Source organism: Lepus europaeus, chromosome 10 (genome assembly GCF_033115175.1).
Source record: "Lepus europaeus isolate LE1 chromosome 10, mLepTim1.pri, whole genome shotgun sequence".
Lineage (NCBI taxonomy): Eukaryota > Metazoa > Chordata > Mammalia > Lagomorpha > Leporidae > Lepus > Lepus europaeus.
Window position 1 is genome coordinate 133213 of NC_084836.1, and position 24375 is coordinate 157587.

Below are 24375 nucleotides of genomic sequence, written 5' to 3' on the forward strand. Positions count from 1 at the left end.
GTGGGTGAGTCATGAAGGTGGAAACCACACAGAGGTTACGGGGCAGGGAGAGGGAGGACAGAGAGCGTTGTGAATATAATTATTGAAACTTTTAAAAAGATGATAATTTGGGGCTGACGCTGTGGTGTAGCAGATAAAGCCATGGCCTGCAGTGTCAGCATCCCGTTTGGGCGCAGGGTCAAGGCCCGGCTGCTCCACTTCCAATCCAGTTTGCTATGGCCTGGGAAAGCAGTGGAAGATGGCCCAAGTGTTTGGACCCTGCACCCACGTGGGAGACCTGGAAGAAGCTCCTGGTTCCTAGTTTCAGATTAGCACAGCTCCGGCCTTTGCGGTTATCTGTGGAGTCAACCATCAGATGGAAGATTCTCTCTCTCTGCCTCTACCTCTGCCTCTCTGTAACCCTGCCTTTCAAATAAATAAATAAATCTTTTTTAAAAAAAACCTCATAAAAATGATAATTTTTAAAATGTACTAAACTTGCTTGTTCTGCCTTTTGTAAGAAGCCCTCATCTCCGAGGCTGTTCTGTGTCCTGGAGTATTTCTTCAGACGCATCTTCCAGTTCAGTCACCCTTTCACTGGGCCTCATCTGCTACTCAACCTGCCTATTGAAATTTCAGTTATTTATTATTTACAGTAGCCAAGATACGGAGTCAACCTACCTATCTGTGAATGAATGGATTAGAACAGGGAATACTGCCGGCGCCGCGGCTCAGTAGGCTAATCCTCCGCCTTGCGGCGCTGGCACACCGGGTTCTAGTCCCGGTCGGGGCACCGGATTCTGTCCCGGTTGCCCCTCTTCCAGGCCAGCTCTCTGCTGTGGCCAGGGAGTGCAGTGGAGGATGGCCCAAGTGCTTGGGTCCTGCACCCCATGGGAGACCAGGATAAGCACCTGACTCCTGCCATCGGAACAGCGCGGTGCGCCGGCCGCAGCGCGCCTACCGCGGCGGCCATTGGAGGGTAAACCAACGGCAAAAGGAAGACCTTTCTCTCTGTCTCTCTCTCTCTCTCACTGTCCACTCTGCCTGTCAAAAAAAAAAAAAAAAAAGAACAGGGAATACTGGCCAGTGCCGCGGCTCACTTGGCTAATCCTCGCCTGCAGTGCCAGCACCCCGGGTTCTAGTCCCGGTCGGGGCGCCGGATTCTGTCCCGGTTGCTCCTCTTCCAGTCCAGCTCTCTGCTGTGGCCCGGGAGTGCAGTGGAGGATGGCCCAAGTGCTTGGGCCCTGCACCCCATGGGAGACCAGGAGGAAGTGCCTGGCTCCTGGTTCCTGGCTCCGGATTGGCGCAGCGCGCAGGCCACAGCGCACCAGCCATAGCGGCCATTTGGGGGGTGAACCAACGGAAGGAAGACCTTTCTCTCCCTCTCTCTCTCTATCTCTCTCACTGTCTAACTCTGCCTGTCAAAAAAAAAAGAAAAAGAAAAATAGGGAATCTACGCACAGCCCTGGCAACAAGAATGGGCCTGGAGGACTCTGTGAAGAGGAACCAGTCTGGCACGAAAGGCGGATGCCACTGCTCTCACAGAAGCAGAGAGGAATACGTGGGGGCCAGGGCAGGGCCAGGGGAGACGCGCAGGATGCTGGTCCAGCACTGCTCTCACAGAAGCAGAGAGGAATACGTGGGGGCCAGGGCAGGGCCAGGGGAGACGCGCAGGATGCTGGTCCAGCACTGCTCTCACAGAAGCAGAGAGGAATACGTGGGGGCCAGGGCAGGGCCAGGGGAGACGCGCAGGATGTTGCTCCAGCCACCTCGTTCCATTTAGGGAGCAGTGGGGGGGGGGGAGATCCGCTGTACAACAGTGGCCACAGTTAATGACAAGAATGATTGCTGGGTGCCTTCTCCCACCAGTGCCCAGGGCTGTCACCCTGCAGCGACTTCCACTCCATCCCAAACTGCCCAGGCGGCTTGTATTGCAGCCTTGCACCACGTGAAGGTAAGTGAATTCTGTGCTCACAAATTCTCAGACTGGGTTTCTATCTGATGTTGAGGTCACCACAAAATCTTTCATTTCTCTTTCCTGGAAGGCAGATATTTTTCCTAGTCCTTTTTTTTTTTTTAAGATTAATTTTGTTTATTTGAAAGACAGAGTTACAGAGAGAGGTAGAGACAGAGAGAGAGGTCTTCCATCCACTAGTTCACTCCCCCAGATGGCCACAATGGCCGGAGCTGCGCCGATCCAAAGCCAGGAGCCAGGAGCTTCTTCTGGGTCTCCCACATGGGTGCAGGGGCCCAAGGACTTGGGCCGTCTTCCACTGCTTTCCCAGGACACAGCAGAGAACTGGACAGAAGAGGAGCAGCCGGGACTAGAACTGGTGCCCATGCGGGATGACAGCACTTCAGGCCAGGGCATTAACCCGCTGCCCCTCCTAGTCTTTCTAGTCATTCATTGATACCACAGGTCTTCAAAAGCCCAGCTTTTCTGTGAGAATCTCACTTCTAACTTCTGTTGTGTGGGCCCAGGCCCCTCCCTCTTGCCCACCATACAGCCTTAAACCCAAGGCTCAAGTTCCTCGTAGGGAGAGTACCACCGGTTTCATGCTCTTACCTGACTGGTCTTCTTCACTTTAATGTCTCTGAGCATATATCCGTTTCCTTTCACGTTCAGCTATGCGTATAAATACTGTTTGTTATACTTTGATCAGCACTTCCAGCATTTCGTAATAAATGGGTTTTATGTGGTATTGTTGGAAACCTGAGTTTCTTATTCTGTGGCAGCACTCGTGGGGGTGGGGGTGCGCGCACGCACTTTAATGATTGCTGGGCAGAGCATAAGTGAACATACAGATGGACAGAAGGGATGTTTCACTTTACACGCCACTGCACAGCGTGACGCACGCGCGAGCCGGCAGTGGTCACTGAGGACTCTGACCTCGGATCACCAGCTGCCTGCGCGGCGCTGTGCTGACTTCACCTGTGTCTCCTCCCATGGCCCCTCAGGTGCTTGTCTCACTGCAACAGCCCGGGTTCAGGTGGGAGCACAGGCTCACGTGTACCTACACTGAGCAGAACAAGAATGAATTCAGGGAGATGGCGCCTAAAACACCGCTGGAAAAACCGAAATAGAAGAGCCTGGGCTTCTAGAAATACAGTCTGCCTGAAACAGCACCCACAGAACGGCCCCTGGGGAGTCCCTCTGTCTGCCGGTCGGACAGCTGAGGGTTAGAAAGCAGACGCCCCAGCTGCTGGCTCCTGACACACCACACCTCAGCCAGTCTGTGTCCCAGCCCCTTCGGCGTCGAGGCAGTGTCACGTCGCTGAGTTCTAGAATCAATGTGGGTGGGAATGATGTGTCCCACTTGTAAGCCACAGCCACACCTGCCCAGTCCTCCATGTGCACGCTTTACCCTCCTGCTGGCTGGCTGTGAACTCCAGGACAGCCTTCAACCCAGATCTCAAAAACGGGACCCTGAATGGCTAAATAGAACAGAGAGCCCCCCACACCCACCCAGGTTGCAAACTGAACTTTCTGTGGGCAAAAACTAAATGTCTATTCATTCTGTTAAGCCAGTTTAGGGTTTGATTAGGTTTATTTAGGGTTTGATCTGTCAGAGTAGGTGGTGTTTCCTCAACCAATTTAGGGAGGCAGCTCCCACTCTGAGAGTCCTTGCCCCAGCCAGATGCCGGCTGGGAAACACACCAGAGTGGATTCACATACCACTGTGTCCACTGTGAGATGGACCGCAGCCCAAGGTGCAGTCCATCTGCCCTCCCAAGCCGCCTCTGCCCTGTGGACAGTGGGGCAGCAAAGTCAGCCGAGTCCCTGGGAGCCTGCAGCGGCATCGTCCTGGCTGACAGGCACACCTTCCTCTGGGGGAGGCCGGAAAGACTTAGCTCAGCCTTGGGTGTTCCCACCAGGCCTGTCCGTCCAGCAGAAGGCTCCGGGTCTGGCAGTGACTCACATCCAGGAATTGCAAAGGGAACTTCGGCTCCCCTGATCTGTGACCCAGGCCAGGCATATTCCTGAGACCAGGGTTTTTCCACCACCCACACCCTCACTTCCATGCTGCCCTCTGCTTCTGTCCTGGAAGTTGGCCCCACGGCCAGTGGTCTCTGAAGGTGACAACTCTCTGCTCGCCCACCACAGGGGCCTCACCTGCCTGGTTGGCCATGTGGCTTCTGCCACCCCAGGATGTCTTGGCCCCTGCGTCCCCACCCCGCAGCTTCCAGCTGTCCTAGCTGCTTGTGGGGTTCCTGCTCCTCTCTCCCGTTGCACAGCACAGCCCTTAATGTCCTGGTGAGGCAGGGCCTCCCAGTGACTCACATTCCTAGCTCCTTCAGTCTCTGGATGCCTTTCTTGGTTATATCAAGGAATTTCTCATGTCACCTTTGTTACCATAGGCTATTGAAACCTGGTTTTATTTTTGTTTATTTTTTTAAAACATTTTATTTATTTATTTGAGAGGTAGAGTTACAGACAGAGGGAGAGACAGAGAGAAAGGTCTCCCTTCCACTGGTTCACTCCCCAAATGGCCACAATGACCAGGGCTGCGCTGATCCGAAGCCAGGAGCAAGGAGCTTCTTCCAGGTCTCCCACACGGGTGCAGGGGCCCAAGGATTTGGGCCATCTTTCACTGCTTTCCCAGGCCATAGCAGAGAGTGGATCAGAAGTGGAGCAGCCAAACTCAAACTGGTGCCCATATGGGATTCCAGCGCTGAAGGCGGAGGATTACCCTACTATGCCACAGTGCCGGCCCCTTTATTCTGCTTTAGTTATTTATTTGTTTTTAGTTTTTGACAGATTCAATAAAGTTCATAAATACAATTCTAAAAACATAATGACATTCCTGCCGGCACCACGGCTCAATAGGCTAATCCTCCACCTGCAGCACCGGCACACCGGGTTCTAGTCCCGGTCGGGGCACCAATTCTGTCCCAGTTGCCCCTCTTCCAGCTCTCTGCTGTGGCCCGGGAGTGCAGGGGAGGATGGCCCAAGTGCTTGGGCCCTGCACCCCATGGGAGACCAGGAGAAGCACCTGGCTCCTGGCTTCAGATCAGCACGGTGCGCCGGCTGCAGCGCGCCAGCCGCACCGGCCATTGGAGGGTGAACCAACGGCAAAAGGAAGACCTTTCTCTCTCTCTCTCTCACTGTCCACTCTGCCTGTCTATATGTATATATATATATATATATATATATATATATATATATATATAATGACATTCCCTTCTTCTCTCCCTCCCTGTTTCTTTCTTTAGTTTTTGAAATAATATATTTTTATAAAGATTTACTTTTTATTTGAGAGGCAGAGTTACAGACGGAGAGAAGGAGAGACAGAGAGAGGTCTTCCATCCGCTGGTTCACTCCTCAAATAGCTGCAATGACCAGGGCTGCGCTGATCCGAAGCCAGGAGCCAGGAACTTCCTCAAGGTCTCCCACGTGGGTGCAGGACCCAAGCACTTGGGCCATCTTCTACTGCTTTCCCAAACCATTATCAGGGAGCTGCATTGGAAAAGGAGCAGCCAGGACACAAATTGGCGCCCATATGGGATGCCGGCACTGCAGGCAGAGGCTTAACCTACTATGCCACAGTGCCAGTCCTGCTGGTGTTTGTTTTAAATTTTATTTATTTGTGAAGCAAAGAGAGAGCACACATCTGCTGGTCCACTCCCCAAATGCCCACAACAAGCAGGGCCAGGAGCCCCGTCCAGGCCTCCCACACGTGACAGAAACCCAATCTTTGAGCCATCTCCGTGCCTCCCCACGTCTGCATTGGCACAAAGCTGGAGTCAGGAGTTGAAGCCGGGAGTGGAACCCAGTACCCTGAGATAGGGTGTGAGCACTCAAATTGCTAGGCCAAGTGCCCACTCTAACCTGGCTGAAAGACCAGAGTGCAGATAGCCGGGCGTTCCACCGGCCCTGCCACCCTAACCTGCAGCCACTGCATCGCTTCTCTGGACTTAGAGCCACCCTCCCCGAACACTCATTCCTCGGAATTCTGCTCGACAAAGTCTGCAAAAGGGTGCAGTTCCTTTGGTATCTAAGTCTTCTCTTCCAGAGTGTGTGCCCACCTTGCTCTGGAAGCCTGGACAATGACCTAGTCACGGGTCCATCTCACAGTGCTTGCACTGCCCAAGCCCTTGGGCCTGGCTGTGGTTATGGAAAATATAGACAAGGACTGTAAACAGCAATCAAATGGAGAGAGGACCACTTCACCCATGTACAGTAAATTTTACAGTAGTCACAGGTAGTTTGAGTGCCTACCCACCCACCATGGCCAACGGCACACCTGCTCTGGAGGTTCCTGGCTGCCATGGATGCCAGACCTGAGATCGTTGTCTGTGGTCACTTGGGGGCCAACCTGCTCCTCCTAAGCTCTCTCTGGTTCCTTGAAAACACTGAGAAAGGGCCAGCCTGGGTAGAAGTTCCTCCTGGGAAGAAAGTAATGTTTCTGGTAAAACGCGTAAGCAATTTTCTATAATTTTATGAAATATAATGACAGCAAGGGGTGGGAATGATGGGACCTGGTCACCTGCGCAGCTGACTGTCATCCAGGGGATCAAGTGATCTGTAATCAGAGGTTGTTTCCACGTCTAGTCTGATAGTGGCTCATCCCTTCCCTGAGTGGACTTGAAGGCTCTCTCACGGCCTCCCTGGCATGTGATGCCTCGCAGTGCCACACAGGCTTCTCATCTTGCCAACCAGATCATCTCCACGAGGCTCCCCTTGTGTTGAAGACTCACCCTGTCTGGAGTTCTCGTGGCTCCACCCAGCACTACACAACACCAGCAGCTGTGTGACGACAAATCAGAACGCAGACTTGCCACAGGCCAGCCCTAGCCAAGCGTCTTGCCTGTGTTAACTGATTCGTGCCTTCCACCAACACAACGGAGTGGGTGTTATTGTACCCCATTTACAGGTGGCAAATCAAGGCCTGGAGAGGGCAACAGCAACTTGCCCAACTCAGCCCACCTGGGAGTAAAGAGAAGCCACTCCACCTGGGTAGAGGAGGCGGGCAAAGAGCTTGGGGCCAGGGAAGGCCTCACAGAGAACCTGACATTGCAGTGGACCTCGGGGAGCCAGACAAGAGTTCCAGAGAGGAACAGCAAGGCCCCGAGGCCTGAGGCTGCAGGACGCTTGCTGGTCTACAGTCAGCAGGGATAGAGGGCCAAGGCACAGAGTGTTGTAGGTCACCCGGTGCAAGGCAGCTTCATCAGGACCACAGGAGGTGTAGCGACCACTGGAGAAAGACTGCAGCGGGGAGCAGAGACTGGACCCAGCTCTGGGTGCAGCACAGACAGGCAAGCAGGCATTTATAGCCAAGGAATGGGTTGGGGTCAGGAAATGGAACACTACCAAGAGACATGAGGTGTTAGGGGGATGTTAGCCAATCCCACCCAACAGGATTCTTGCTGGAGAGAAATTCTTGAGGGGATAGAGGACGAGGAACCTGACCAGATATCCAGGCCCCAGATTTGGAGATCAAAGAGGGGGGTTCAGAAATTCATGCTAAGCTAAGCAGGGCCCTTGCTAGGCCTGGATTTTACAAGTCTGTGCCAGACGGGCCCAGAAGGTTCAGGAGCCTGACTGCAGTGTGGTCAAGCACAGAGTCTTTGGTGCCACCCAGCAGCCGGAGAGAGGCAGCGCTGCTTGAACACGCTCAGAACCCCACCCTCCTTCCTGGGAACCCCCCAGCCTTCCCCTGCACCCCAACAGGCACCCTGAGAAGCTCCAGTCAGTACTGACACCACCTTGGAAGAGGCTTGCACCGCTCGGCCGGGACCAGCCCTCTGAACTGGGGAAAACCACAGGGCCTCAAGGTGGCTGAGAGAAAAACGCAGCCTGGGGATGGGTGGGGGCAGCAGGAAGCTGATGACTGTCAGCGGGGAGGATGGAGCTGGTCGACAGGGATGGGGGGGGGGGGTGTCAGGGTCCTCAGGTGTCCTCAATGTCCCTGGACACTCAGCCCGCCTCAAGAACTGTAGAATTCCTTCATCCAGGCCAAGTGTTTGTTCCCACGGATATAGCTGCATTCCCGCCGCTCCCCCACCAACTCCACACACAGAGGCCTTTCCCACCCCTTATCCAAGGTACAAAAAGACAAGACCCACTGTTCACTGCAAGGCCGCTCCCCCAACTGTGGGCGTCAGTCCCAAATTAGCAGTGCCCTGGGTGTCCACCGCCACTTCCTGAACCCCAGCAGGCTTCCTCCAATTGAGGCTCCGTCAATGCAGAAAAAGAACTCACATCTCCAGAAGACCAGGACAGCCTGCAGAGCCTGGCTTTGAACAAACATAGCTGCCGGCACACACATCCCCTCCTCCAGCCCCAGAGGTCAGATGGCACGTGTGCACACACCTGAGCGGCCCCCAGATCCCAGGGAGAAAGTGCCACCATTTTGCAAGACATTGCCACCACACGCAGGCTCTCCCCAGAATAACAGGCAGGTCCCGGGTACTTCCCAGCCTGCTGTTCAAAGAGAAGAAAGCGCTTTTGGTTGGCTGCTTTTAAACTCCAATTCACAGCGCCGACCAGCTGTGATAGCTCCAATTACAGGTTCAAAGATTTCTGGGCCACAAAGAAGCTTCTGTCCTGGCTCAGGCCTGGAAGCACAATGACACACGGGCAAGAAACGGGGCTGGAAGGTGACATGCTGCAGGGAGACTGCTCCCTCCTGCTCCACGTGAGGCCAGGTGGGCCCAGCCCTTTCCCCAGCCCATCGCCGGGAATCCATGCCGCCCCAGCCCTGACCTCGGGGCTTTCACGGTTCATCGGGAGACGGCCAGCTCTCCAGCCAAGCTGGGCCTCAGTGCGAATTCTGTGCCAGGGTCAGCGAGCAGGGGAAACTCGCCCCACCCAGGCACCCAGGTCCTGCTCTTCCCGAGGTCAGAGCTCCCAGAGGGGTGCCCAAAGCGCGCAGGGGATGCCATGGCCAGAGAGCTGCCCAACACGAGCTCCTAAAGAGGGTCACATGGCGGCGGCGGTGGTGGTGGTGGTGTGTGTGTGTGTGCGTGCACTGAGTAAAACACCCGCACAGCCCGCCACCGTGGCAAGTGCACTGCTTGTGGACGAGGTACCAGGCATCAGAATGACAGCCTAGGAACCAAGCGTGTCTTAGACGGAGTCTTCCCTACTCGTGTGTCCCAGAGGCCGACCAGACCCAGGCCAGAAACACACACACTCCATAATCACATGCGACATCAGACACGGAACACACGTCTCACACTGGACATCACACACACCAGTCAGAAACCACAGCACACGCCTCACACACCACACACACACACACACACTCCATAATCACACGCGACATCAGACACGGAACACACGTCTCACACTGGACATCACACACACCAGTCAGAAACCACAGCACACAGACCACACCTCACCTCACAGCACACGCCTCACACACACACACACGCACACACACACTCCATAATCACACGCGACATCAGACACGGAACACACGTCTCACACTGGACATCACACACACCAGTCAGAAACCACAGCACACAAACCACACCTCACCTCACAGCACACGCCTCACACACACACACACGCACACACACACGCACACACTCCATAATCACACGTGACATCAGACACAGAACACACATCTCACACTGGACATCACACACACCAGTCAGAAACCACAGCACACAGACACCCCTCACAGCACACGCCTGACACACACACACACGCACACACACACGCACACACTCCATAATCACACACGACATCAGACACAGAACACACATCTCACACTGGACATCACACACACCAGTCAGAAACCACAGCACACAAACCACACCTCACCTCACAGCACACGCCTCACACACACACACACACGCACACACTCCATAATCACACGCGACATCAGACACAGAACACACATCTCACACTGGACATCACACACACCAGTCAGAAACCACAGCACACAAAGCAGACACACACACACACACACACTCCATAATCACATGTGACATCAGACACGGAACACACGTCTCACACTGGACATCACACACACCAGTCAGAAACCACAGCACACAAAGCAGACACACCTCACAGAACACGCCTCACACACCACACACACACACACACACCTCAGACAAGACTAATTTCACACCACACACAAACCACAAACACACACCGCACGCCTCACACTCTCACCACACCCACCTCAGACAAGATACATTTCACACCACACACACCAAACACACCTTACACACATACACCTCACACACACAACCACATGCCTCACATACAGCCATACATCTCACACCTCACACCACACACACACCTCACATACCACACACCTCACACACCTCAGACAAGACACATTTCACACCACACACAACACACACACCAAACACACCTCACACACAACCACACACCTCACCACAAACACACCTCACACCGGCCACACCTCAACCACCACAAACACACACTCCTCACACCATGCACACAACCACATGTCTCACACACCACACACACTTCACGTGCCTCACACCAGACACACCTCACACACCACGTGCCTCACACTCCACAAACATACCTTACACACCACACGTCTCACACACACTTCACACCTCACATACCACACACTCGTCTCACACCACACACACACTTCACGTGCCTCACACCTCACACCACACCGCACCAGACACACACGTGTCACAGCCCACACCCCCGACAGGGGGAAAGGGGCGAACTTGTTTTCTCGTGTCGGAAGGCACCCGAGGTAACGGTGCAGGCAAAGCCGCTGTCCATTGCGAACCCTTCCGATTTGCCCACGCACGGGGTGCCCGCGACACTGCCAACATCCAGGTCTTTTAAAGAACGGCCCCCGCAAATCTCCCAGCGCCGGACGCCTGGGGGCGCACAAGCCGCCCCTCCCCGGGGAGCTCAGGCCCGGGGACGCTCCACTCACGCAGGGAACCAAGAGCCGAGGCGGGGGCAGCAGCGCGGGGTAGCTCTCCGGAGCGCCCGGGCCCCGCCTCCCGCGCCGCGCCCCGCCTCCGGCCCCGCCCCCCGCCGCGCCCCGCATCCGGCCCCGCCCCCCGCGCCGCGCTGCGCCCCGCCTCCGGCCCTGCCTCCCGCGTCGCGCTGCGCCCGCCTCCGGCCACGCCTCCGGCTCGCCCCGCCCCCCGCGCCGCGCTGCGCCCCGCCTCCGGCCGCGCCCCCTCACCCCTCGCGCCGTCCCCACCGCCCAGGCCCCGCCCCCTGCGCACCGCCTCCCGCCACGCCTCCGGCTCGCCCCGCCCTCTCGCGCGGCCCCCACCGCCCAGGCCCCGCCCCGCGCGCGCAGTCGCCAACGGCCTCGGGGCGCCGGCGGGGTCCGCGGGCCATCGCGCGCCGCACGCCGCCCACGCCCGCCGTCCGCTTCCGCCTCACGTCGGCGCAGGACGGGTCTTGAGTCCCGCTCCGGCCCCTCCTGACCCGGCCTCGGCCCCTGCGCTGCGTCCCGCCGCCCCAGCTGCCTCAGCCCCGGGGCCCCAGTCGCGGGGTCACGGGGTCACGGGGCGGGGCCGGAGGGGCGGGGCGCGCGGAGGCGGAAGCGCAGCGCGGGCGCCGCGGCCGCGGTCGGAGACCCTGCGCTGCTCGGCTCGGTTCCGCCGGGCCCTGTCATGTGACTTCTGCCGCTGAGGCCGGGCCGGGGCCTGTCGGCGAGGAGCGTCGGTGTCCGCGCGAGACTCCGAGGGCGTCCCGGTCCTTGGGGGCCTGGGGGCGTTACCTCCCGGCCGCGGCGTGCTGGGTTCCGTCAGGTCCGCGGGGGCTCCAGGCCGGCGGTCTGAGGGCCCGGGGGTCTGGGGAAGAGCCCGGCGGACCAGCCTTGTCCTCCCCGCCAGGCGTCTGCCCCGCGCCATGCGAGCACTGTGGACCCTCACTCTGGCCTTGGCTGCGGGCCTGGCCTCTGCCAGCCCCCCTAACATTGTGCTGATCTTTGCTGATGACCTGGGCTATGGGGACCTGGGCTCCTACGGACACCCCAGCTCGACCACCCCCAACCTGGACCAGCTGGCCGCAGGGGGTCTGCGCTTCACGGACTTCTACGTCCCCGTGTCTCTGTGCACACCCTCCCGGTGAGCAGGGCCCTCCCGCCGGTCCGCTGCTGCCGGCTAGGCTCCGGGGTGCGGGTGCGGAGCGGAGGGGCCTGCCTCGTCTGTCTCACGGAGCTCACCTGTGCTGCAGGGCTGCGCTCCTGACCGGCCGGGTCCCAGTCCGGATGGGCATGTACCCTGGAGTCCTGGAGCCCAGCTCCCGGGGCGGCCTGCCCCTGGAGGAGGTGACATTGGCTGAAGTCCTGTCTGCTCGAGGCTACCTCACAGGGATGGCCGGCAAATGGCACCTTGGGGTGGGGCCGGAGGGGGCCTTCCTGCCCCCCCATCAGGGCTTCCACCGCTTCCTGGGTATCCCTTACTCCCATGACCAGGTAGGGAGCCACCAGGGCCCTCCCTGCCCCCTCTACCCTACTCCCATGACCAGGTAGGGAGCCACCAGGGCCCTCCCTGCCCCCTCTACCCTACTCCCATGGCCAGGTAGGGAGCCACCAGAGCCCTCGCTGCCCCCTCTGCCCTACACCCATGGCCAGGTAGGGAGCCACCAGGGCCCTCGCTGCCCCCTCTACCCTACACCCATGGCCAGGTAGGGAGCCACCAGAGCCCTCCCTGCCCCCTCTACCCTACACCCATGGCCAGGTAGGGAGCCACCAGAGCCCTCCCTGCCCCCTCTGCCCTACACCCATGGCCAGGTACGGAGCCACCAGGGCCCTCCCTGCCCCCTCTACCCTACTCCCATGACCAGGTAGGGAGCCACCAGAGCCCTCCCTGCCCCCTCTACCCTACTCCCATGGCCAGGTAGGGAGCCACCAGGGCCCTCACTGGACCTCTCTCCGCCAGGGCCCCTGCCAGAACCTGACCTGCTTCCCACCGGCCACTCCCTGTGATGGTGGCTGTGACCAGGGCCTGGTTCCCATCCCACTGTTGGCCAACCTGTCTGTGGAGGCACAGCCCCCTTGGCTGCCTGGACTGGAAGCCCGCTACGTGGCTTTCGCCCGCGACCTCATGGCCGACGCCCAGCGCCAGGGCCGTCCATTCTTCCTGTACTACGCTTCCCACGTGAGTGACCCTGGCCCTGCCCTCCTGGCTGCCTGTGACCCCTACTCAATGCTAACTCCAGTCTCTGCCCCCAGCACACCCACTACCCCCAGTTTAGTGGGCATAGCTTCGCAGGCCGCTCAGGCCGTGGGCCCTTTGGGGACTCCCTGATGGAGCTGGATGCTGCCGTGGGGGCCCTGATGACGGCCGTGGGGGACCTGGGGCTGCTCGGAGAGACACTGGTCATCTTCACTGCAGACAATGGGTATGCTGGGGCCAGGGTCTGGGTTCTTCGGTGCTGGGTTAGGGTCTCAGGACACACTGGCAGGGGACAGTGACCCAGAGATGTGGTCAGGGACGTGGGGCCCACGGGTACACAGAGGTACTGGTGTTGGTAGGTCAGCTGAGGGGAGCCATGGGCATGTTCTGGTCATTTCTGGGCAAGGTTGGAACTCAGAAGTGAGAGTCAGAGGCCCTGGGTACCTCACCGCTGACCACCTCCTTTTGTGTCCCAGGCCTGAAACCATGCGTATGTCCCGCGGAGGCTGCTCTGGCCTCCTGCGCTGCGGGAAGGGCACGACCTTCGAGGGAGGCGTCCGGGAGCCTGCCTTGGCCTTCTGGCCAGGCCGCATCACTCCTGGTCAGTCCTCCAGCTCTCTCCTTGTGGACTCCAGGCCCCGCCTCCCCAGCCTTGATGAAAAACAGGGTAACTGACCATTCCTCTGCACCAGGTGTGACCCACGAGCTGGCCAGCTCCCTGGACCTGCTGCCCACGCTGGCATCCCTGGCTGGGGCCCCGCTGCCCAACGTCACCTTGGATGGCTTTGACCTCAGTCCCCTGCTGCTGGGCACAGGCAAGGTAGAGCCAGTGACCCCTGTTTCCAACTCCTCAGCACCCTTGGGCAACGCCTGCGAGTCTGCTTCAGGTCTCCGTTGCTGAGTGACAGCTGAGTGCTGTCCCCACCCAGGTTTGGGAAGTGCACAGCCAGGGCCTGCACAGGACCAGCAGTTTTGGGTGGGCAGTGCCCGGGGCCCCTCGCCATCCGCGGCTTGACTGTGCCCGCAGAGCCCTCGGAACTCCCTCTTCTTCTACTCGGCCTTCCCCGATGAAGTCCGCGGAGTCTTTGCTGTTCGGAGTGGGAAGTACAAGGCTCACTTCTTCACCCAGGGTAACTTCTCCCTGGTCCCTCTCCCCTGCCCCCAGCTCCGAAACAGTGCCGGCCTCTCCTTTTGCCCTTGAGCCGCACACAGAATCCGCCCTCTCCCCAGGCTCCCCACACAGCGACACCACCGCAGACGCTGCCTGCCATGCCTCCAGCCCTCTGACCGCCCACGAGCCACCACTGCTCTACGACCTGTCTGAGGACCCCGGTGAGAACTACAACCTCCTGGAGGGCGTGGCCGAGGTCCCGGCAGAGGCACTGCAGGCCGTGAAGCATCTCCAACTGCTCAAGGCCGAGTTTGATGCGTCCATGACCTTTGGCACCAGCCAGATGGCCCGGGGTGAAGACCCCACTCTGCAGATCTGCTGCCAGCCCAGCTGCACCCCCCGCCCCGTGTGCTGCCACTGCCCCGACTCCCAGCCCTGAGGGCACTGGCCACGTCCACATGGGGGACCCTTTGAGGCCGGCCCAGGTCCCCTGGCCCTGCCCGGGCAGGTGAGGGGGAGGGGACAGCTGTGTGTGGGCGTTTGTTCCTACAAATGAAATCACACCAGCTGAGACTTGCAGGTGTCGTCATGGATGCGATCTGTGTAGGAACTCAGTGAGGTGCTGCTGCGCCCGGTACAGGCACAGAGAGCTACAGCGTTCGTGAGGGTCACTCAGCTGGGAAGCCCAGCAGCTGTCCGCCACCTTGTGATCCACGTGTCGGAGCCCCCTGCACACATCCACTCGAGGGAGGAATGGGGTGGGGGTGGGGTGGGAGGCGGGAGGGCCCAGGGGTCAGAAGGGCACAAAGACGCAGCGCCCTGGCGGGGGTTCTGCAGGGGGAGTGTTCCTGTGGGCGTGGGACCTGGAGCACAGGTCCCTCTCACACCACCTGAAGGAAGGCACATTCCTGGGAGGGCCTGGAGGCACAGCAGCCACTCCCAAGAGCCTTTTAGGGCCGCCTCCACCCTTCCCTGAGCCTGCGTTGGACAATACGTCCCTCCTGGCTCGTGGGTTCACCTTTGACCCAGGACTTGCCATTTCCAACCCAGCAAAGTGATGTCCTAGCACATCCCCAGACTCCCCTCTATGCTCAGAGTGACGCCCAGAGTGTCTGGGTGACCTGCTGTACTGTCACCGGGCTGTTCCCCCACCAGCACCGTGCTGCCTTGGCTCTGGCTTCCCCTGGGGAGGGCACCTGCTGTCCGCCGCCTCTGTCCAGCAGCCTGAGCTGAGGCCAGGCACCCCGTCCGGATGACATCCACACAGCAAGCAAACAGCTGCCCCTGCCTTGCTCATGAGCCGCTTCTCTCCATGATGGGCAGGAGGGTAGTGACCGGGCTGAGCCAGTCGTCCTGGGGTTGGGCCAGGAGTGACCACAAGTCAGGAAGTTTGGAGTAGTCATTGGCCCTGACTGGTGGTCTTGTAGCTGCTAAGCCAGGGTCCCCAGCTGTCTGCCTGCCAAAGCGCTGCCCGTGGCCTCCACCAGCTGCCTTGCTGGTGGCGGTGTGGGTGTACCTGTGTGAGCTTTGCTGTCAGTGCCCAGACCCCTCCAGGTTCCTCACAGCTCTCAGGGTCAGAGCTGAGTGGAGGGGGTGGCCCAGGTGCATCTTGGTGTGGGGTGAGGACAGGACGGACCTGAGGCACACGCAGGGTCTGTGTGTCGCTGAGGGGTTCAGCTGCACGGAACCACAGCCGGCCTGGACGTGGACGCGACTGCCATCTTCGGCACGATGGCGGTCTTGCCCTCCAGGTGCCCCTGGAGGTCAGCCGAGTCCTGTGATTGGCAAGTCAAATCCTTAGCCTAACTTATCACTCTACCCAATCTTCTTACCTGATGCTCCAATGTCTTAAGAGGTAGAGTAAGCCCAGGTGTGCTCTGGTTGGCCACAGGCCACCTTTGTGAACGTCTGTTTTCCTTCCTTGTGGCAGGTGCCCCAGAGGACGCTTCTGTCTGCAAGTCCCCCCAAAAAACAACCCCGGGCAGGCTGGGTCTGTGTGCAAGACCCCCAGTAAACAACCCCGGGCAGGCTGGGTGTGCGTGCAAGACCCCCAGTAAGCAACCAGGGCAGCACTGGGTCTGCGTGCAAGACCCCCAGTAAACAACCAGGGCAGTGCTGGGTCTGCGTGCAAGACCCCCAGTAGACAACCAGGGCAGTGTTGGGTCTGCGTGCAAGACCCCCAGTAGACAACCAGGGCAGCGCTGGGTCTGCGTGCAAGACCCCCAGTAGACAACCAGGGCAGCGCTGGGTCTGCGTGCAAGACCCCCAGTAAACAACCAGGGCAGGCTGGGTCTGTGTGCAAGATCCCCAGTAAGCAACCAGGGCAGCGCTGGGTCTGCGTGCAAGACCCCCAGTAAGCAACCAGGGCAGCGCTGGGTCTGCGTGCAAGACCCCCAGTAAACAACCAGGGCAGTGTTGGGTCTGCGTGCAAGACCCCCAGTAAACAACCCCAGGCAGGCTGGGTCTGTGTGCAAGATCCCCAGTAAGCAACCAGGGCAGCGCTGGGCCTGCGTGCAAGACCCCCAGTAGACAACCCCGGGCAGGCTGGGTCTGCGTGCAAGACCCCCAGTAAACAACCAGGGCAGGCTGGGTCTGCGTGCTTTCCTTCAGGCTATGGGCCCTTCCTCCTCTGGCACCTGGCTCTCAGTTCTTGTCCCCTGGGCTTTCTCCAAACAACCCCAAAGACCAGCCCTCCAGCAAGAACTCTGAGTGCTACCAGCCAGGTGCAGCCTGTAGGCAGCCGCTTTCCTCAGGCAGTGTGCACGGGGCCTGGGGAGACCAACCTGCTCCTGCAGTGCCTGCAGGCCACCACGGGCAGAGAGCTTCGCCCTGGGACGTAGACGCACGTAGGCTCAGCTGGAGCCACTGCCTCTTGTGGGGCCGGGCGTGTGCGTGCGCAGCGCATGTGCAGACACCAGCGCTACAGACGTCCTCTGCGTTGGGCGTCGTAATGGTGAAGACACACAGGTAGAGATTTCAGGCTGCGCCCTTGGATTCTCCGTATTTGATATCATTTTATGTTTCAGTAAACATATGCACTGTGAGGAGTGCTCCAAAGGAAGAGGCCCCGGTGGTGCAGAGCGTAACTGGGAAGTACCTCCCCATTCCTCTTCAGGCTTTGCTGTGATCCGTTTTCAAGCAAAAATGCTTGTTTTTCATCACTGAGCTGTTTCGGGCCCCTGCACCCATTTCCTAAGGCACACACATATGCAAATGCACACATGCACATACCCACACGCACGCATGTGCTTGCACATGGGCACACACGCCTACACACTCACACAGGCACATTTGCAGACACAGTTACTATGACCCTGCACTTTCTTTGCGCTGCTGCTTTTTAAAAAAATATTTATATTGGGGCCGAGGCTGTGGTACTGTGGGTTAACGCCCTGGCCTGAAGCGCCAGCAATCCCATATGGGCGCCGGTTTGAGACCAGCTGCTCCACTTCTGATCCAGCTCTCTGCTGTGGCCTGGGAAGGCAGTACAGGATGGCTCAAGTCCTTGGGCCCCTGCACCCACGTGGGAGACCAGAAAGAAACTCCTGGCTCCTGGCTTTGGATCAGCATAGCTCTGGCCGTTGCAGCCAATTGGGGAATGAACCATCGGATGGAAGACCTCTCTCTCTCTGTAACTCGGACTTTTAAATAAATAAATAAATCTTTATAAAGGCAGAGTTAGAGACAGATTTTCCATCCACTGGATGACTCTCTAAATGCCCGCAATGGCCAGGCTGGGCCAAGCCAAAGCCAGCAGCCTGGAACTCCAGCTGGGTCTGCCACGTGGGTGCAGTGGTCCGAGCACTTGAGCCATCTGCTGCTGCTTTCCCAGGCACGTTAGTGGGGAGATGGGTCAGAAGTGGAGCAGCCGGGACGTGAACTGGCGCCCACAAGGGATGCTCACGTCACCGGGCCAGCCCCTGTTGCTGATTTAAAAACAGCCCCTTTCAGAATTCTTGTTTTGTAAATTTAAAATTATTCTAAGATGCTTTTTTAAAAACATTTATTTATTTATTTGAAATAATTACACAGAGAGGACAGGCAGGAAGAGAGAGAGGTCTTCCATCTGCTGGTTCACTCCCCATTGGCCGTAATGGCCGGAGCTGTGCCAATCTGAAGCCAGGAGCAAGGAGCTTTGTCCGGGCCTCCCACATGGGTGCAGGGGCCCAAGCACTTGGGCCATCTTCCACTACTTTCCCAGGCCATAGCAGAGCTGGATGGGAAGTGGAGCAGCCAGATCTCAAACCAGCGCCCATATGGGATGCCAGCGCTGCAGGCTAGGGCGTTAACCCGCTGCACCACAGCGCTGATCCCTAAAATGCTTTTTTAAAAAAGAATATGGTAGAGCTCTCATTATGTGTCAGGAGGTCTTTTACATACCTTACAATGATTAGTTCACTTCATCCTTATAACAATTCTAGGAGATTGACAACAATAAAGTAAATTAAGACCGGCGCCATGGCTCAATAGGCTAATCCTCCACCTGCGGCACCGGCACCCCGGGTTCTAGTCCAGGTTGGGACGCCAGATTCTGTCCCGGTTGCTCCTCTTCCAGTCCAGCTTTCTGCTGTGGCCCTGGAAGGCAGTGGAGGATGGCCCAGGTGCTTGGACCCTGCACCCGCATGGGAGACCAGGAGAAGCGCCTGGCTCCTGGCTTCGGATCGGCGCAGCGCGCTGGCCATAGCAGCCATTTGGGGGGTGAACCAATGGAAGGAAGACCTTTCTCTCTGTCTCTCTCTCTCACTGTCTAACTCTGCCTGTTAAAAAAAAAAAAAGTTAATTTAAAAAAAAAACCAGCACCTTTCTGTGTGAGCCTGCAGTAACCCTCAGCTAGGCTGCCTGTGCCTCTGCGTCCCCACGGCGCAGCTTCTGCAGGGACATGTTGGCTCCCTGGTTTCCCCTGAGATAATGCTGTGATTGGCAGCACCTGCAGGGGGAGCCCCTCCTTTCTTACCCGCTCACCTGCTTCTCCGTGACCAGAAGGGGGCGTGCACAGCACTGTCTCCTAGATTTGTCTCCTCAAGTTCTCGGTGGGGCACTGCCAGTGTAGCCTGGCCTCGGGTCAGCTGTGCTAGGGTTGGGCGTCCCCACCCCTCATCCTGCTCTGTGGCCTGCAAACAGCATGTTAACCCTGGCTGTTGAGCTCAACTCACACTGCCTTTGGGATGTCCCGTGTGTCCCCTCACCCCTGGGGCCTGGGCCGGGGCCAGGGGGCAGCAGTCACGAAGCCCCCCAGCCTCCTCAGCCACTTTGTGTGAAGAAGACCCCGCTCAAGGCGGCTGCCTCTGGTGGGTTCCGGCATCCATCGCACCGCTGTGGTAGCTCCCAGGTCCCTCTCCAACCAGGGAGAGCCCGGCGTCTCCCAGCAGTCCCAGAGAAATGATACGCAGGGGGCGCTGCAAGCCCTGGAGGGAGGATCAGCTTGGGGTGCCCGCGTCCAGGATCCCACATCCAGGGTGGAAACACCTTCCTGGCGTTTTGGAAACAGTAAGGAAACGGAACAAGCAGCACCCGTAGCTGTGCCGTGTCCACAGCCTGCCCTCCTCAAGGTGTGCTTGACTCCCTGTGGGGACTCTGCCCCCGCCCCAGGCAGCCTCATGGGGCTGGGAGCCCAGAGCCAGCACATCTGCAGGGGGTGGGGTCAGTTCCTGTCCACAGTGGCTGCCCACCCATCTCCCAAGACTGTCATATCCCCTCTCCAGTGCCCCGCATCCTCCAGTACATTTCCTGTTGGTTAACTTACCAGAGTCAGCTTCTGTAGTCAGCTCTGACCACAGAATAATTGGTGTAGGACGAAAATAAATATTAACACCCCACGCTCTAATCCCAGCAAGTGTGTGCTGGGAGACAAGAGTTAGGCCAACACAGACCCAGCAGAGAGATCTGCAGTTCGTGGGGTTGGAGGCAGAGGCTGCTTCCTGGGATACCCCCCACCCACCCTGCCACGCCCTCCCAGTCTGGACACTTGACTCCCTTCCTCCCCTTGTCACTGCTGACTGGACAAGCCCCGATCTGAGCCGCCTCCCAGCGTGAACTTCCCCGTCGTGTCTTGCCAAGGTGTTCCCAAGGGAAGTGAGGGGTTGTGGTGGGTGTGAGACCCCCAGAGTCGCTTCTGCGTCCCTCGGCTGACCCTGAGAGCAAGGCCCGCCCTGCAGAGGTCAGTGGCACCACTCTGCAAAGCTCGCCTGGGCCCCCTTACGTGTGGACTGCAGACGGCGGGTTCCCACCGGACAGAGGCCTGGGAAACACCAGGGGCCGACTGCTCCTCTCTCTCCGGATTTGCATAAAGGAAACAAGAAATCAAAGCAAAGCGGTCCTTTGGTAGTCAGCTCAAATGGCAGCAGGGATGTTTTAGAACTGCTATGGGAGAGGGCTCCTCTCCACTCACGGGGCGAGGTTCAGGCTGACACTGCGTGCATGGCCTTGGGCTGCAGGGCGAGAGACAGGTAGGCAAGGGCTGTGTGCTGGGTTTTATGCCAATTCCACCTGCACCTGTCCCCAGCAGGGGAGACCAGCTCAGGGCCATGACCTCTGGGGTGCTGTGCCTGGTGTTCCACACTGCTCAGCACAAGGGCAATGCTTCCTGACGTCCGTCTTCCCCACCGCCCACCTCCTGCTTGGGGAACCTCTGGGTGGCCCACTCAGTAGGCAGAACGTCTTGCTCGCTGGCCACAGGTTACTTTCTCTGTCTCTGTTGTGGACATCAGAGCCACCACTCGGCTTTGATGGCTCAGAAGCCTGGGTACAGGTCTTGGATGTGGGATGGGTGGTCCCGGGATTGGGGGGGTTGGGGAGGAAGAGAGAGGTTGAGAGAAAGAGAGAGAGGAACAGGCAGAGATTTCCCTTCCACTGGTTCACTCCACAAATGCCTACAACAGTCAGGGCTGGGCCAGGTCTAAGCCAAGAGGCAGGAACTCCCTCGGGGTTGCCCATGTGGGTGTTAGGGACCCGGGGACTTGGGCCATCACTGCTGCCTTCGAGGGTGTGCAGTAGCAGCCTGGGATCAGGAGGTGGCAGGCCTCAGGCCCAGCCTGCAGGGCGGGCGCGCGTGTCAACCGCGAGGCTGAGCGCCGGCCCCACAGCATCTTCACCCCTCTCAGCTGGCAGGGAGCTGCTCAGGGCGGCAGAGAGCGAACACGCTGGGGGCAGCCCTCACCCAGCAAGGGCCGAGAAGCAGTGGGGGCACGTCCCCACTTCCCCTTGGGCTCAGGGAGGCCCCTTCCCCAGGACTGCCTCACACCGGCTTTTCCTCCTGCCCACACCTCCGTTCAGCACGCAGTGGGCCTCTGTCCCCTCGCCCCTGAACTTCCTCTTGCCTGGAAGTTGAGCACAGTGCTTGGGGCCACAGCAGCCCTCCTGCAATCCTGAGGATAGGTCCTCACTCGAGGCACAGGATGGAGGCAAGGAGCCTGCCCCTCAGGGTATCCCCTGCCATCCACTGCAGACCCCGTGGTCCAGCCCAGTCTCGACAGGACCACTGTTGGGGTGTTTCCGTCCACATCCAAAGTGAATGAGGGGCTCCATAGGACATCAACCCCACTGTGCAGACGGGCTTATTTTATTATTAGTTACGTCTCAAATCTGTTTTCATTGTAAACCAGGATTTTATTTTTTCCCTTTTTCTTGCGCTCACGAGTCACACATCTGTCAGTCTGTTGCCTCCAACAAGGGGGCGGATGTGGGACGGCCGTGGTTGTGTGCCCACTGCTCCGGTGCTTCGTCAGGGTGACCTCTGCTGCCCCATGCTAACCTTTGCCTGAAGTGCCTCCTGCATACCCTGGTCTCCCTCTGGCTTCAGACAGAACAGAATCCACAGGCAGAAAGGAGCCTGGGAACTCACCAAAATATTAGCACTGGCCATCCTCCCGCAGAGTGGGTTGTAACCTGTCCTGCAATCCCCAGATGTCTCCAAAGACCACGAGCTGCCCTGTATGTGCAGGGACCCTGCGCCTTCTGGGGCGCTCAGAGCTGCTGCACTGCTGCCTGTGGCCTTGTGGCCACCCCATGAGGCGAGTGCTCCACGGTGGCCAGGTGGCTTTTTTGCTTGCATTTGGCTCGTACATCTTTACTTGTTCATTTTAGTGTTTCTGTGCACGTTTCTGTTTGCATCTGGAGTCTCTGGTAAGCAGCCCATGATGCCCGCAAGTAGGACGTCCTCCCTGCAGAGAAGGTGGGGGAGTCTCGCCCGGCCCCGCCCACCCCAGCAGTGACTGCCGACGCCACGCCCCTCCACGTTCCCAGCACATGGTCTCTAGCACACCACGCACGAGTCTACATATTTATTTCTATGATAGCATCATAAATACGTCTGTATTACTACAAAACGTTAGCAAGCACACGGTCTCACAGCTGCCTGGTGCTTCAGTTAGGTAAACATACACTGATCTGGTGAACTCTCTCGGTCGATACTGAAATTACTGTTATGCTTTCATTGTCTTTAAAATGTGGAGAGCCAAGTACAGACACACAGAGACGTTCCCTCTGCTGGCTCACTCCTCAAATGCCTGCCCACAACAGCCAAGGCAGGGATGGGCTGAGGCCAGGACCCTAGACCCCAGTCCAGCTCTCCCAAGTGGGCGGCAGGGACCCAGGTACTTGAGACATCACTGCTGCCTTCCAGGGGCTGAATCAGCAGGAAGCCGGAGCCGGAGCCGGAGCCGCACCCACAGCCGCAGCCGGCATCAAGCCCAGGCACCACCCTGCCAGGGCGCGCACCTGTCACTCCGCTGTCACCATTTCAGACAAGAATGCCGTGACACTTCCCTGTAGAAAGCTTGGTGTGCAGGGAAGTCCGTCCCGGGGCAAGGACCAGGCGTGACACCAGCTTCAGGCAGGACCACCGGACGCGACGGGGAGGACGCCCAGTGCAACAAAGCAGGTGCTGCCGGAAGCGGGGGCCGGGGGGCCAGGCTGCTGCAGTAGGGGAGGCGGAGCGATCTGCTCGGGTGTTTGTGGAAAATTCCTGGTCTGGATGCAAGCCCAGGTGGATTTGCAGGAGGAGGTGGGAGCAGGGAGGAGGCCATCAGAGGCACAAAAAAGGATCCAGGAGGAACCTGGATGCGGGCGGTGGGGCAGCGGGGGAGAGTGCGGGGAACAGGTAGCGATGAGGGTCAGGTGCAGCAGCTCAGGAACAACTGGACAAGCAGGGCGAGGGACCGGCTGGGCTGCTGTTAGCCGCAGTGACACTGGCATCCACAGCACCCTTCCCGGTGGTTCTCAGACCAGTCCAGGGTGGGCCCTTGAGACCAGCTGCAGCTGGGAGTTAGTGCAGCACAGGACGGGGCGTGGGCCCTCAGCACAGACGCTCCCACGTCTGGGGGGTTGGGGACGAAGCCCATGAGAACCCGGGACCCAGCCCAGGTGGGCCCTGGAGGGAACCAGGAGGCCCGGGAGAGGAAGTGGGCATACAGGCACTGGGCATGTCCAGCTGCCGTCCTCAGGGCCACCCTGCGGGAAAGGTCACCTTGACGGCAACACTAGATGCCTGCTGGAAGCAGGGGCCGGTATGGCCGAGTGTGGATGGAGTGAGAGGCAGGGGGTAAGGGCAGGTGGGTGGCTGCTACCCCTCTTAGTTCCACACGGACACAGCCAGGGGCCTTCTCGTCACAACTTACTGTTACCGGCAGGGGGTCTCACAAACGCCAGTCCTCCTTCAGAGTGATTCCAGGAGTTTCTGATACGCTGGTTAAAAAGCTGCATGGCCACTGTACGACGGCCGGCCTGGGCTCGCTCCCCTGGCCAGTGTGCACGGGTGGTGCCTGACGGGACCCGGCGCCACAACTCTGCCCGTCAGCTCACGGGCGCCTGGGGGAGGCACAGTGCCTCCCTTTGTGACACTGCCATCCACAGTTACACCTGCTGTCTTCCTGCGCTCGGGGAGGGACCAAGGCCACCCTCGGGGACCGACCGCCACGCTACCAGGTGCTCCACCTGGAGCGCACCTGGGGGTCCCAAGGGCCTTGCCGGGTTGTCTAAGGGCCTCACAAAAATACTCATCTGTTTTCTCCTGGCTTTCCATGAGGAATTTTTTAATTCTAACTTTAACATTTAGTAGATTGTTTTTCAAGAAGTTCATGTCTCCCCACACACACACTCACGCACACTCATCTGAGCCCCACCAGCTCCCAGCCCAGGGCGCCCGCATCTATGGCCAGGGCTTGCTCTCCCATCTCAGCCCCCTCTGCAGACAGCAG

General features: G+C 58.7%; 1 protein-coding gene across 2 annotated transcripts; it reads left to right on the forward strand.

The window, feature by feature from the left end:
- Window positions 1-11500: 11500 nt before the first annotated feature.
- On the forward strand, window positions 11501-14754 carry ARSA (arylsulfatase A). Of its 2 annotated transcripts, XM_062201890.1 has the most exons (9): window positions 11501-11700; window positions 11785-12018; window positions 12128-12368; window positions 12835-13053; window positions 13128-13297; window positions 13548-13672; window positions 13764-13891; window positions 14099-14201; window positions 14302-14754. In XM_062201890.1, exons 2-9 carry the CDS (start codon window positions 11801-11803, stop codon window positions 14619-14621), a joined length of 1524 nt encoding a protein of 507 aa, XP_062057874.1. In that variant the 5' UTR covers window positions 11501-11700; window positions 11785-11800; the 3' UTR covers window positions 14622-14754. The 2 variants fall into 2 exon arrangements, with proteins under 2 accessions (XP_062057874.1, XP_062057873.1); XM_062201889.1 differs by lacking the exon at window positions 11501-11700 and having other exon boundaries at window positions 11707-12018.
- Window positions 14755-24375: the final 9621 nt, after the last annotated feature.

Coding starts and splice junctions, on each gene's coding strand:
- ARSA (XM_062201890.1), top strand. CDS start 11,801: ATGCGAGCACTGTGGACCCTCACTCTGGCCTTGGCTGCGGGCCTGGCC. Junction 12,369..12,834: donor TCCCTTACTCCCATGACCAG/GTAGGGAGCCAC, acceptor TCTCTCCGCCAG/GGCCCCTGCCAGAACCTGAC. Junction 13,892..14,098: donor TGCTGCTGGGCACAGGCAAG/GTAGAGCCAGTG, acceptor CTGTGCCCGCAG/AGCCCTCGGAACTCCCTCTT.